The 14,860-nt window shown below is 46.8% G+C and overlaps 1 protein-coding gene across 2 annotated transcripts in view; it reads left to right on the plus strand.

Moving 5' to 3' along the window:
- Nucleotides 1-14,860, plus strand: part of bcas3 (BCAS3 microtubule associated cell migration factor) — a 247,424-nt gene that overhangs the window by 49,751 nt on the left and 182,813 nt on the right. For both annotated transcript variants that reach the window (XM_080844199.1, XM_080844198.1), the window contains exon 15: nt 6,760-7,024. In XM_080844199.1, coding sequence (XP_080700325.1) covers nt 6,760-7,024 — 265 coding nt within the window. The remainder of the gene's footprint in view (nt 1-6,759; nt 7,025-14,860) is intronic.

A 14,860-nucleotide genomic window follows, 5' to 3' on the forward strand; every position in this document is an offset into this window, starting at 1 on the left:
CGCTGTTTACAGTGGGGCCTGCTCTATAAGAACTCGTCATATCTGCGTTGAGATCACACTTTTAATCCTTAGTGTATCTCCGCGTGTTTTCTAAATACTGTCAAGAGACATAAGTCAGAGCTGGCCTGATGTCTCCACTACAAGGAGTCCCAAGAGCCTCCTGTTTGTAGAGCTCTCCACTCTCTACCTCTCTCCTTCTCTCTCTCTCTCTCTCTCTCTCTGTCTTTCTCTCTTCTTTTTCCTCTGTTTTTCTTTTTCTCTCTCTAGTCTTGTTTGATTGCCCCCACTTTTCCTCTTTAATTTCTTCAGTATGTGAATCCAGCTCTCTCTCTGTCTCTGTCACTCTCTCCCTCCCTTCCACCCTTCCCCTCGTCCCCCTCCCAACCTCTTTGTATTTTCCTGTCATTGTTATTATTCTAATATTCAATTGGTGATGAGTAGCGTACATATTAGTGCCGTGCTTATGGAGTATGCAGTTACACAGTAACCTTTTTAAGTGCCTGTTTGTTCCATATGATGGCTTAAAGCTGCTGTATGGGGTACTTTGTTTGGAATACATAAGCCAGCTAGTGTGATGGCTACCACAGAAACAGATGCTCTTAGAAGAAGAGACTCAAAATCTTTGGGACATGGGTAACTGCCATCAAGAAAGAAAATGGCAACAACACCTCCTGCCTAAATGAAACTCTTTCTTTCTGTCTTTTTTTCACAGAGAGGACTGTGTGTTTTCTTTTGTTGGAAGTCTGGGTGTGATCTGAGCAAAGCTCTAATTGATTCGAGGGATGATTTGGAACCATGCGAGCCCTTCATGCAGTTTAGCGCTGAAGCCAAATTATTTACAGCTGTGGAATGGGAGCAATAACCCCACAGAATCAATTCATGGCAGTCCAGAGCAAATGCTGTTTAAAAGCGGAGACAATTTGTAAGATAAATAGTGCATGGCGATTTCAAACAATATGGAGAGCAGAGAGCCACTCATCCAATAAAGTAAAAACAAAACAAAAACACCTTTATGTTTCCTCCTCCACACACAGCATCTCCTCACCTGAGCAGGGAAATCTAATCTAGTGCAGAGTTACAAGCAGGGATGGGCTCCTTTTTGACATTGCACTTCTCGCTCGCTCCAGTTAATCAAATTTGATGGTCAGCAGAGCGTCCTTTGAAAAATGGCAATCATTAACCGGCCTCTCAGAAGTTTCTGACTCTTCTGGTGCCAGAGAAGGGCTGTTTTCATGGAGACAGGCGCGGGGGTCTTTATCCACCACAGTGCCTATGACACACACACACACACACACACCGCACATCCTCAGTTACTCCCTTTCAGAGCATCAGACTGTGCTGTGAACACCCTAAAGTCACACAATGTTTAGCCATTGTTTACAACATGTTTCATCTGAGTGTAACATACAATTTACATATAGGGACTGCTTGTTCAAAGGTTTAGCTGATTTTACCGTAGAGGAAAAATGACTTATGTTGGGGGGGCCTTGTGCTCCAGGTTTAAGGGCACATAAAAGCAATGGATGTTCATTCTTCCAGTGTATTGGTGCGGTTTCCCTCTATAGCCCCATATTCAAAGAAGGAACAGCGTAGTTCTTGCACTTTCTCTCCTCTTTCGTATCGCTGTTCCACAGGCCAACACCCTGGAAAGCCCAGACACAAAAGCCCTTAATATGAGAAATGTGTTTTCAATCAGCGGTGCTAAAACCACTTTAAAGTGCCTGGGAATACCCATCACAATCTGCGAGCGCCGCTGACCAGAGACTTTTACTAGAGGGCACCTCTGGGTCAGGCCCCGGTCACGTAACACCTATAACATGTGAAGCCGTGGCCCCGGCTCCTCTCCTCTCCCTCAGGGGCCGTGCGGTGCACTTGCCACAGCCAGGGCGTCTCCAGCGCTGGACTCTCAAATCGCAAATGGACCGTGTTGGCCAAAGGGGGGGAAAAAACCTGCCCTTCATTCAGAGGGCATGGAGAGAGAAACACAACAACAACACAGGACCCTAACGGGTGTGGAGATGGAGGTCATGGCTGTTCAAGAGGAGTTATTGGACCCCTATGAAGTCTCCTGCTTGGACAGGAAATGGGCAGTCATCCATTTCCTGTCCGTTGGCCAGGCAAACGTCATCTATGACCCCAGCCCCACCCCCGGCCCTCTTAAAATAATCCTAATACAGCATAGCCTCTTTCACATATGAAACCCATTAATATATCAGGTAAACACAACACGGGATGCATACAAATTTGTAATTCCCACTCAGTCTTCCATAACGGTCAAGTCATGGGTGTCATGTATTCCCATGTGACAGTCTTAAACAGACCTGTAAAACGTGCAAGGTCTCATGCCAATTAACTTGGCCATGAACAATCCTTGCTATCTCTAGCTTAGGAACCATCTTCACAGTTGGCAGTCGCAGTTAATGTACAATTGTATATGTTGAGGAGACTGTAATGTCAGCTAGATGTCTAACTATCATTTCATGCAAATGGAACTCTGCCATTTAAACTATGCCTGCACTATGCCTGAAGCCAAGTTGAAATTCTCAAAATCAGTTCACAAGTAAAAGGCAGGGTTCAAAGTGATCCCAATCACTTGCGGATGATGTCAAATGGATTGACATAGACATTACACAGTCCTGAGAGAAACAATGGCACATCAATAGGGCAAGGGCTTACTCTGATATCAGTGTACTGAATGATGTCAGAAGATTCCCCTTAATGTTACTAGTTTGCCAGGGGATAGACTAAAAGTTTGACTTTACCGTTTTGCTCCCATTTCCACTCTACACAGTGACCATAAAATAGTGATAAATAAATGTCTTTCCGTGTGAGTGGGAAAGAGGTATATGGTTATGGCTGTGGGGATCCACCCTGGCCTCTGCTGCTATAGCTGACCTCCTCCAATATCGGTTTCTACTTAAAGTCTAACTGGACTAAACAGCACTTACCTCCTGGCCTGGCGCTGTTTGTTATGAATGTTGTGTGCACGCGCTAGCCGGGAGATGAATGACTTCCTGGTGCAGTGCACTGGGCCGTTATACGTGTCAGGGCCTCGCTCATTATACCCTTGCAAGGCGCCTGTCGCCCCCACAGCCGCCCACACACTAACCTCAGCCGGACAGCCAGGTAGCTGGATGAGCCTGATGGAAGCCAAGATAAAGGAGAGAGAGAGAGAGAGAGAGAGAGAGAGAGAGAGAGAGAGAGAGGGGGAGCTGGAGAAATGTGGAAAGAGGGAGGGAGAGAGAGAGAGAAAGAGGAGAGAGAGAGAAAGAAAGGGAAGGGAAGAGAGGAGAGTGGGAGAGAGAGAGAGAGAGAGAGAGACCCAGAGGCCTTGGCTGCTCTGACTCTCCTGCCTGCCTGCCTCCCTAGCTGAACCTCTCAGGCCAAACATGCCGAACAGCAGGGAGCCCTCAGAGCTTCACACAAATAGAAAGCGACCGCGCTCGGAGTCGTGGCACTCTGTGGCTTTTGGACAGCAGTACTCGCTCTTCTCTTCTCTTTTTTTGTGAGACTCTTTCAGCAGTACACATTCATGTTTTACTGTCCCGAGAGGTACGAAAGGGGTTTTTCATTCAGTCTTTTCTTTTTATGACAGGAAAAAAGTGATTTCTACTTTTTTAATCAAGCAAGCTCTTATCTTCTGAAGACCTGCCGTGTGCACAGACGTGATATCTGCTAGATTGGCCCTCTGTAGTCCTCTCCAGCACTACCTCTTAGCACTTACCTCCAGTGGAAAGACATCCAAATCGCCACATTTTCCTCAGCTGTAGATTTGTAGCTGTTCAATTTAATACAATGAATTTAACCATAATGTGTAAGGGTATTCAGTTCCGTTCCGTTCCGTTGTTTCACGTTTGTAATGCATGTTCATCATGTTTGGCTTAGCAGCTGTTTATCTGTCAAAAGCGTCTTTCTTATTTGGCAACTTGTGAGGTTTTATTTGCTTAAGTAGAACTAATATTTATCCGTGGGGAGCCTGGACCCATACTTGTTCAGCGTGGTGTCATGTTTGGATGTGAACACAAAGCTGCTCTCTGCTCTGACACTTTAGACAGAGAGACTCCGTTTAGACTTCAAACACACTCACACACAAGTGGACACACAGACACATGCGCACACACACACACACACACACACACACACACATGCACACACACACACACACACACACACACACACACACATATATGCACACACACACTCACACATACTGTCACACACACACACACACACACTCACACAAACTTACAGATGCACATATACATACAAACTTGAAGACACACATAAGCCACGCACACTCAGTCTTCGTGACACCTCTGGACAAACTGAAACATGAAAAGTTGTTTGTAGATGAGAAGAATGACGTTTTAATTGACATTTGGTCCTTAGCTGTAGGAGAATGCCGGACCTGACTTCCCTGCTATTATTTTTAAAAAAAAACGTGTAATCTGGCCTAATGGAGTTTAGGTCTTGGTCATGTTGGCCTGTGGCATGGCCATGTGAAGGACATAGTGTATCATTGTGAACCCTATGAGCAGGATACATGCAGGTGGTTGGCACCACCGAGGAAGTTTGCAAAGAAAAAGGCAACCACTCCGCGGAACACCTCAGGCCCTAGCCGGGGTTGCCGTTGAAGGGCATGTAAAACATTCTCTCTCCGCTAGCTCCGGGGCCATCTGGCCAGCCAGCCAGCCATAGCCGCAGCCACGGCCGGGAGGGAGGGAAGAAGCTTGGGTTAAACTGTCACCGACTAGCGCCGTCGTTTGCTGCCTGCCTCCATGCCGGGGCTTTGATCAGCCCACCCCTACGCACACACACCCCCCCGCATTGTAAACAGCTCAGAGCCACAGAAGGGGGCGAGTGCCTGGAGAGACGCATTATCTCGAGCAGAACAAATAAGGAGGAGTGATAATGGCCGCGGGCGGGCTGCAGGCACCCGCCCTTATCAGCCCCGGCTGGCTGCCTCTCCACTCCTGACGCTTGTTCTTGTTCTGACACACACTAACGGCTCCCCTAACTAGCGAGGGTGCGAGCGTACGAGCGTACGAGCGAGCGGGCGGGTGGACATGGTGTGCAGAGCAGGTAAATAGACCTCCACCGATGGGCCGCCTCTCCCCGAGGGGCCTACATGACTTTACACGCTGTAAACGCTAGTGCACTGACCAGAAAGGTCAGTCTGGTTTCTGCAACACCACCTCCCTCACGCCCCCCCCACCCCCCCCCCCCCCCCCCCCGACCTCTCTCTCTCTCTCTCTCTCTCTCTCTCTCTGTCTCTCTCTCTCTCTCTCTCTCTTGCTCTCTCTTTCTGTCTGTGCCCCACCTCTCTCACATTAGTCTTTTGAAAAGCTCCAGTGAATGCAATCAGGTCCAAATCAGTCGCACTGATTTAAACCTCTTAAGGCTTTGCACACTTCTGTGGAACAGCACGTCTTTTCGGTCGGAGCCGGAAGTGGTCATTTATCAGCGCCACCATCTCTGGAATGAGTCACCAGCCACACGGAGTCAGACCGATGCTCCAGATAAGGGTCCAGATAAGGCCTCGCAGTCACACCGCACCGCCACTAAAAACAAAGGCGTCAGACACACACCTGATCACGATGTTTTGTCGCGATACAGTTCTGCGGCCATTCAGGCACGAGTTAGTATCGCCGAGCCTGCACCTCAGGTATGGCATGGCGTGCCCTCAGTGTTGCCTGTCAAGGAGCAGCCAAATCAAATGAATGAATCGAAGACTGTAAATAGAAAGGGTATTCTGATGACAGTGAGAGGAGCCGGCCAGGAGTCGTTTATCTCTCCAACTCAGAGACCCCCGCCCTCTTCGCTCTGAGTAAGAGAATCCCCCTGGAATGTGCAGGGTGTGCCATTAGCTGTCATTGCCAGGGCAGTTTGGTGGGGAATGCGGAGACGGTCCCAATGATGGGCAGAGATGAAAGGAGCGGGCACTTGGCAGACAGAGTGGCACTGTGGAATGCTAGTCTGATGTGCGGTGGCTCTGTGACCTGCAAGTTTCTGATAACACACACACACACACACACACACAAACACACACCTTCACTCATTCCTCCTTCTGTTCAGCACTGATAATGAACACCTTTCTTTCTATCTCTCTCTCCCTCTTTCACCCTTTCTCTCTCTCTCTCTCTCTCTCCCTGTCTCTCTCTGACATGTCTGACATACTTGGTGAGATTTCTATCTGCTTTAGTGTTTGTCCTCCTCAACGCGTCTCCTTTGTGGAGCAGACCTGGCCCCCCTTGCAAAAAACAGCCCTAATTGTCCGACGCAAACACAGGGGCTGTTGAAGAGCGCAAGATTTAAACCCAGTTTAAGTGCACTCGCCCATCATCACCCTGTTTGCCTTAGGCTTGGCCTTGGATTTGGGGAGCAGTCGGGAATTGTTTCTTTCGGAGGCTGTCAGGAACCTGTCTGAGGCTTGATTCATACCTTTAGTGTCTGCACTTTAACCTGACCTTCAATTATCTGTTCTTTGTGTGTGTGTCTATCAGTATATTTATCCAACTGCGTGAGTGTCTCGCTATCTTCATGCCTATCTACCTTTTGGTGTTCTTTTCGGTTTCACCATCCCATTACCATTTGTCGTGCTATGTATCTGTTCATCTTACTGTCTGTCTGCCTGTCTGTTTGTCTGTGGGTCTGATAATCTTCTGTGTGTGTGTGTGTGTGTGTGTGTGTGTGTGTGTGTGTGTGTGTGTGTGTGTGTGTGTGTGTGTGTGTGTGTGTGTTTCTCTCTCTCTCTCTCAGGTGCAGGACATCTGCTTCAGCCACGACAGCCGCTGGGTGGTGATCAGCACGCTGCGGGGCACCTCGCACGTCTTCCCCATTAACCCGTACGGCGGGGCCCCGTGCGCCCGCACCCACATGTCCCCGCGCGTGGTCAACCGCATGAGCCGCTTCCAGAAGAGCGCCGGCCTGGAGGAGATCGAGCAGGAGCTCAGCAGCAAGCAGGGCGGACGCTGCAGCCCCATCCCTGGCCTGTCCAGCAGCCCCTCTGGGTCGCCGCTTCATGGTGAGAGAGACACACACACACACACACACACATTCATACATACACACACACACATACACACACACACACACACATACACACACACACAGAGCCAAACCAGCCACCTCTCGTCCCCTCTGGGTGATGACACACTCACATGCATATGCACAGATACACACACACACACACAGACACAAATACACATAGCCTCATCCCTGGTTGTCCCATAGCCCTTCCAGGTTATTTCTGCATTTTGTGATACACACAAACACATACTCATACACACACACACACACACACACACACACACACACACACACACACACACACACACACACACACACATCCCATCCGAGTTCATTCCGGATGTTCATAGTGCATTCTGGGCCACTGTGCCACTTCCAACTGTCGTGACTGAGGAGTAAATTGAGGGCGAGGGACTTTGGCCACTCATTGGTAAATCTCGTCACCTGAGCAGACCTTGTGCTTCGACCATGACCCGTGTGTTCCAGCACAGCGTGATGTTTGTCAAACTCTTTCCCAAGCTGCCAACACATTCTCCCTTAGATGTGTCAGACAAACACCCACACACTTTCTGACACAAACACACACACACTCTATCTCTCTGTTTATCTCTCTCTCTATCTCTCCCTCGCTCTCCTCCTCTCGGTGTTTGTCTCTGCCCTCTTTCTGTCTCTCTTTCTCTTTCTTTCTCTCTCTCTCTCTCTCTCTCTCTCTCTCTCTCTCTCTCTCTCTCTCTCTTTCACTCGCTGTCTCCCTCCCTAATGGCTGACACTGAGCCTGTGTGGCTGGAGCACATGTGAGGGAGTTCTGGCTGATTAATCAGTACCTCTCTCAGGGCCAGAGCCAGAGCCAGCCCAGGCACCAGGCCTATGGAGAGAAGGAGGTGTGGTGCCAAATCCACACCAAAACAACAGTCACCTTTCTCCATCTCTCCAAATACATACTACATCTAATCTTTGCTGTTTCTCTTTGCTGTTTCTCCTCTTTCTCTCTATCTCTCTATTGCATATTAGGTACTCAAAGATAAATATACTAGACAGAAACACAAATCAACCTCAGCCATGCTTGAAATAAAGACAGGGGGGCGAAAATAGGAAGGATAGCACATCCTTGAGATATTATGCACTAAAGACTAAAGGATAGCCAAAGGATAGCTTTATACATTTGTAAAGCTAGTAGATTTTTATGCTAAAAAAGTTCAGCTGTTAGATTCTCTCTCTGTTTCCACTGTGTCCGTGTGAGGGTTGCCCTGAGCCAAACCTCTGTCCTGGCGCAGGCTTAGATATCAATTACGGCCATCAGCAGCCACGTACACAGGTGACTTCACGATGCTGGAATGTGTGCCGTCGTTCTCTTCCTCTCTTTCTCTCTTCCTCTCTTTCTCTCGTTCTTTCTTTTATTTCTCTCTCTTTCTCTCTCTCTCTCACTCGCTCGCCTGACTGTTCTGCCGTGAAAGTCGGTCCGAGGGGGCCGGTCATAAATCAGGCGCACTTTTCAAAGGGGGCACTTTAAAGTCCACCTGTCAACAATTAGTCCTTTCAACGGTGCCGCTCTGTGGCTGCTGGACATTAGAGAAGCAGTGCTCAAAGGTGATACTGGACATTACCCAAAAGCCCGCGCCAGGACAAAGGGACAGGAGGGGGACGATAGGACATGTGATGGCTGGAAGTGATGGAGTCGGGTAAAAGGAAGAGCTGGGATGTCCTTCATAACTCTGTCTGCCTCTCTCTGCTTCAGTGGTCACAGCGGACAGTTGGCCTGTGCCAAGAAAACACACAGTGCTGGGAAGATCTGGCTTTTGCATTCACATGAGAGCCTCATGTCTGTCTGTCTGTCTGTCTGTCTGTCTGTGTCTGTCTGTCTGTCTTTCTGTCTGTCTGTCTGTCTGTCTGTCTGTCTGTCTGTCTGTCTTTCTGTCTGTGTATATTTGTGTGTGTGAGAGAGAAGTAGAGAGAGAAAAAGAGAAAGAGAGCGTGCCTATCTAGAGGTTGTGTTCTGTGCGTTTTTTATCTGTGTGGGTGTGTGTGTGTGTGTGCATGTCTGTGTGTGAAAGTTGGTGGATGCCTCCTGCTCTGGCTCTTTCGGCACTCTGTTTGGTGTGTGTGTCCCGTGAGGGCTCCTGTGCGCTGCTCCTGAGGGCCCTCACTCATGGCTGGATGGCCCACAGGCCAGCCGCTCACATCCTGCTAGACACATTTATCCCTTTTACAGGGCAGAGTACAGGAAACGGCCCTCCGGCTCGGTCCTGTCTCACACACACTCACGCACACACACACGCACACACACACACACACACACACACACACACACACACACGCACGCCCGTGTCCTGGCCCTCAGATGGCTGCACGCACTGGGGCCACCGCACTCTCAGCAGTCCTCTTTCACACACAGGCGCACAAACACACACACACACACACACACACACACACACACACAATCACATGGCAGATTCCTCACTGGCATGTAACATTGTTGTGGCTAATGTAGTCTACACACACACACACACACACACACAATTGCACATGCACATGCATTCTCTCCTTTATACACACTCAACATTAATCTTATTTACATTCATTCAACACTCCTTGTTCAAATATTCTCCATGTAAGTGACGATGTCTTACCTTTTCTTCTTTCCATGTTGTCATAATGATTAGTCTTAGACACCTCCTAATGGGCTTTTAGTGAAATGCTACACATTGTAATAGATTACATGAGGGAGAGACTGGACCAATTTGTCTTTTGTCCGATGACGTGGGCGACAAGAAGAAAAGCTGCCTATTCCAACAGCTTTTCTCTTTCCTGACGGCCATGTGAGGAGACATTTTTGATTGTTTGGTGTAAAAATGAGCCTGCTAGATGTCGCCAGAAGATGTCGATCTATGCAGGAGACGCACAAACAAGAACGAAGAAGGGAAAAAAAACAACATGGGGGGGGGGGGGGGGGGACGCTTCTCTCTAGTGTTGTGATTTATGTTTGCCTTCCTGTGAAAAGTTGGCTTCGTGGGCGTGAACAGGACGACACAAATCCAAACGGGATCTGAAGGACCTCGGCACAATAGCCACAACATCAGCCCTCTGACTGTCGCCTGTGACAGCAGCGTTGATTTGGGGGAAGGAACTTGGAAAAAGTACACATCCTTCAAAGCTCGCGCCTCCGTAAAAATAGAAGCTACAATTGGGGTGTTTGTCTCTCGGCTGTTGTAAATGCAGACTTTCCCCCTTTCCATTTTGAGCCAGGAAACAAAACGTTAAAAAGCATTGATTTTTTTTTTTGCTTTCAAGAAACGAGGGTGCATTTACAAGTAATCACTGCGTTTCTGGTATACGTGTTGCACGTCAGATGTCCTAAAACATCATCTAGGTCATTTTCAAAGTTAAGTGTTGCGCAGCATTGATGTCAGTCTTTGTCTTCTTTCTTTGAATGAAAAGTATCTTGAAGGAAGTGGTGGACGTGTTGTTTTGGTAGCTGTGTTTTGCAGCGGTTCGGTCACAACCCTGACCAGTGGATGCAGATCAGCCCATAAATGTCTGCGGCCAGGCCCAGTTTCAGCGCTGTCGGTGGTGCTGTCGGATACTATTCTGTGGATGAGGAATGTCTGGACTGTGGTGTCGGCAGTTCTGCCACTCCATCTCCAAAAAAACTCTATGAGGTCGTTGATAATATGAGCGAGGGGGGGCAAAAATGCTTCTTTTTTTGTTTTGTTTTGTTTGTTTTTTTGAAACCCCAAACAAAAACACCACAACCACCCCCCTGTGCTGTGTCCTAGCATGTGGTGTGTTCTAAGGGTCAGGCAGTGAAATGTCAAACGGTAGAGATGATCGCATTAGTCAGAGTTCACTGTACGTGTGTGTGTGTGCGTGTGTTACAATATGTCTTTTTTTTTTTCTTTTTGGTCCAGTGTAGAAATCTTGGTGGTCTCAATAGAACCATCTGGCCTTTGGCATCTGTTCATGGCTGAAGAGTGGAAAAAAGGGGAGAGGAAGAGTAAAAAATAGTACGAAATGAAAAGGAAAAAAAAATATCTGTGCAACGGTGGAAACTGTTAATTCACTGTTGATAAAGGGATACTTCCTGTGCGCCGTTAGAAGTCAACACACAGCTTGTTTGGGTTTCATGCTCCTTCTTTATCGGGCCAGAACGCCCTTTTTCTTTTCTTTCTCTGTTTCTTTCATTGAGGTTTTTTTCCCCCCTCAACTTTGTCATTCATCGTTCTGCAGCAACACCAACAAAACAGGCATGAGTCACTGGGGCTGAGCTCAGTGCACACTGCACACCATGTGAGACAAAGCTCCCCTCTCATCCCTACACCCTCTCACACTATAGGAGGCCCAACACCAAGCTCATCAAGATCCCAAACACATACATACACACACTTATACTAGCATGCACTTCTCATTCACACAACCTTAACACACACACACACACACACACACGCACACGCAAAAACACACTCCTCTTACACACACACACACACACACACATACACACATAGATGCTTGCCTGAGTGACTCATGCTTTGTGGACTGCGGTGGCTATTTTTGTGTTTTATATTTACATATGAGATGTGAGAAATTGGAACCCCCCTTTTGTCTAATTATGGGTTTGCCGACTCAGGGCATCTTATTTTAGAGTGTCGCAACTGCCATGGTGCTAAAGGAATGTGATGTGCGTGTGTTTGCATGTGTTGCTGTGGAAGGTTGATGTATGTTTTTGAATGGATAAGGAAAGTCTCCTCTGATGAATGTTATAATCTATGCATTTCACAGGGGATGAGCTGCGACAGAGCTGTCTTGCATACTGCAGGCATTTGTGTGTGTGTGTGTGTGTGTGTGTGTGTGTGTGTGTGTGTGTGTGTGTGTGTGTGTGTGTGTGTGTGTGTGTGTGTGTGTGTGTGTGTGTGTGTGTGTGTGTGTGTGTGTGTGTGGGTTTGTTTGTGTGTACAGGACAGCAGTCTGAGCCGAGATGAGCTGATTTTGATCAGCACAGGCAGGGCCAGCAAGCATACACTCCCTCTTTCCCTCTTCTTGTAATCTCAAACTGCCTCCTCTGCCTTTTTTTTTTCTCTCTCTCTCTCCCTCCACTTCTTTTTTTTTTTGCCGAGCTTACACTTCAGATCCGTCTCAGCAACTTTTCGATGCAGCGTCGCTCCGTCCCTGCTGTTCTGAAAGATAAAGCTCAACTGCTCTCCTGCGTAAACAACGTCAGTGCACTCAGCAGTACAGCGGTGGCTCCGAGAGGCCTCGGACGCATCGTTACAGTGTGCCAGAGCACAGCGCCGGTCACCAGCCCTCATCACACAGACACACACACACACATACACACACACACACACACACACACACAGTCTGGAAAATGTACAACCCAGGTTCTGTCTTTTGCTCTATCTCTGTCTCTCTCTGTTTCTCTTTTACTCTGAGAGCAAAAAAAATATACAGTACCCAAAATGGCCTCTGCATGGCGCTGTGCTCTCAGCTTTTTCACCCCCTTTTGGCTCAGACTTCAGGCTGCCCTGGCCGTTGCCTCTGCTGCTGCTCGAGCACCCAGCTTCCCCTCCCTTCACCGCTGAGGAGAAAGAGGAAGAGGACTGGTGAGGCTGGAACCATGTCGCTAAGTTTTTTTTTATACTCTCCCCACCCTGTCTTGATATGAATCTAATCCAGGGGAAAAAAGGCTGGAGCTGCTATGTAATTTGGAGCAAGTTTTATGAATGGCCTCCTCTAGAGGCTGAGAAACATGGCCTTCCCCTTGTGGCTACAGCTTTAAAGAGGCAGCGTTACGGCTGTCTTACGACAAGGGGGAAATAACACAAACACTTGTTCTGCAAGCTTTGTAGCGTTGAATATTTCAAGGAGTGAATTAAGATGGGTTTTTTTTCCGACACGTTTTAGATATCGAATTGTTACATAGATGATCTCGCTGATGCGTGATGACACTTTTTTTTTAAAATTTGTTTTCATTCAAGTAATCAATTATATATTTTGTTGTCGTGTTTACATAAATATTCCTGAATTGTTTTAGTCACCAGAGGGCTGCTCTTCGGTGCACTTAAGTGTCAGACACACTGAGCTCAGCCCCTAACAGCATGTGATGGCCTGTCTAGTGCAGGCTAATAAAGTCATGTTATTCCAATGAAAATAAGATGAAAATTTGTTCCAGTGTGTTTGAACAAGTTTCCCCAAGTTACCATAGCTGCCTCTCTTTTTGTTTATTGGATTAGGTAATACCACAGTGGAAATGGAAGCCTGCTCCACTTCCTCCCCATGCAGCAGATTCTCAAATCACATATTTACAATTACAAGGCAATGGAGGTTGTTATTAATGGCGCGTAGGAATGTCTTACAAGATGGTACACTTTTTTTTAAATGAGAAATGTCTTCGCCCACAATATTTGAGGGTTCTTTGTTTTTATCTTGTAATTTTTGGAGACATTTAAAAATACCGGATGGTCTGTGGATTTTGAGTGTTAGTGGTTGCGATTTTTATCTTTTGTTTTAGCTTTATGGAAATAATCTCGACCACTGCCCGGCAGATAGTTAATTCTCAGAATTAATATTGCTTATGTTGTGGGAAAAGTGGTCATAAATGAATACAGATACATAGTTTGAACAGAAGGCTAGTTATGCCATATGATTAAGCTTCGATTATATATTATTCTAAACCCTTGGGAGTTAATATCTTCTTTGAATATTCTCTTTTTTAGAGTTTGAAATCTAGCATAAGGGAAATCTATTTTTGTCAGTGTGGAGAGTATTGGGTTTTGTGTTGTCTTCTACCGTCTTCCCTCTCTCTTCCCATGTCATTCCTTCCTCTCCTGCTCAAAGTGGTCCACTGTCTCTTTATCAGGAAGCGCCCGAGTCTGGCTGAAATATGTCGTCTTTTCCCACCACGAGGAAACGCGTTTTTGACACTTCTCATGACCTGAGTCAGTGTGCTGTTCCCTAGCCAAGCATTCTCACCAGCACAGAAAGTCCCCACAGCCCTGGAAACCCTCCACTCTCGCTGCAGCTACTGCGACTTTTTATTCTCCCCCTTCAGCCATTCTTTTTTTCTGCTGACAATTTTGCCATCTGAGTATTTAAATCTGTCTTTTACAATAATAATAGGTCATTTTAATTACAGTTTTCTATGATATTCTACTAGTTCTAAACTATTTTCACTGTCATCCAATCCCTATAAAACACGTAGCAGCTGTAATATAAAATATATAATATAAGATAATACATTGCAAGCAGATACCTTTTCATGAGTTTAGATTAAGGACTAATGCTGCTCAGTTAAGGCTTTGTTATGGTTTTCAGTCAATGGTGTGTGGGGACTAGCAGCTCCTGCCACTACAGTGTAAAGATGTAGTGGATAAGTGCAGTCAGATCCTGTGTGCTTATTATACCGGTTAAGATATGTTTGGAAATGTTATATTAATGCGAGGGGAGAAGCGAAAACAGAGTTGTCTGTTTTAGATCAGATCCACAGCGTGTGTTAAAAATGTCTTTCATTTAGATTTGAGGAGATTCCCCGGCCCCTGAGGTTGCTACCAGTTATTTCAGTTCACCACCATTGTTATTGGATGTTAATCATAAACCTGAGGAAAATGACTGCGCCGAGGGTAATGTTTAAGTTGGATACCAGATATTTTAATTACACAAATGAGGGTCAGGATACTCCGTCCAAACGGGCTTGAATTACGCCTTTGCCGAGTGTTTGGAACTAGAATAGAGTGGTTGTCCACAGACATGTTTGATGTGTAGGAGAGAATTTGAGGACAAGTGGTTATTCAACGGTGCCATTAATTAAAGGATATTTGAGCTGTCAGTTTTTTTTATCTAT

Source organism: Sprattus sprattus (genome assembly GCF_963457725.1).
Source record: "Sprattus sprattus genome assembly, chromosome: 9".
In the NCBI taxonomy this organism is placed as follows: Eukaryota; Metazoa; Chordata; class Actinopteri; order Clupeiformes; family Clupeidae; genus Sprattus; species Sprattus sprattus.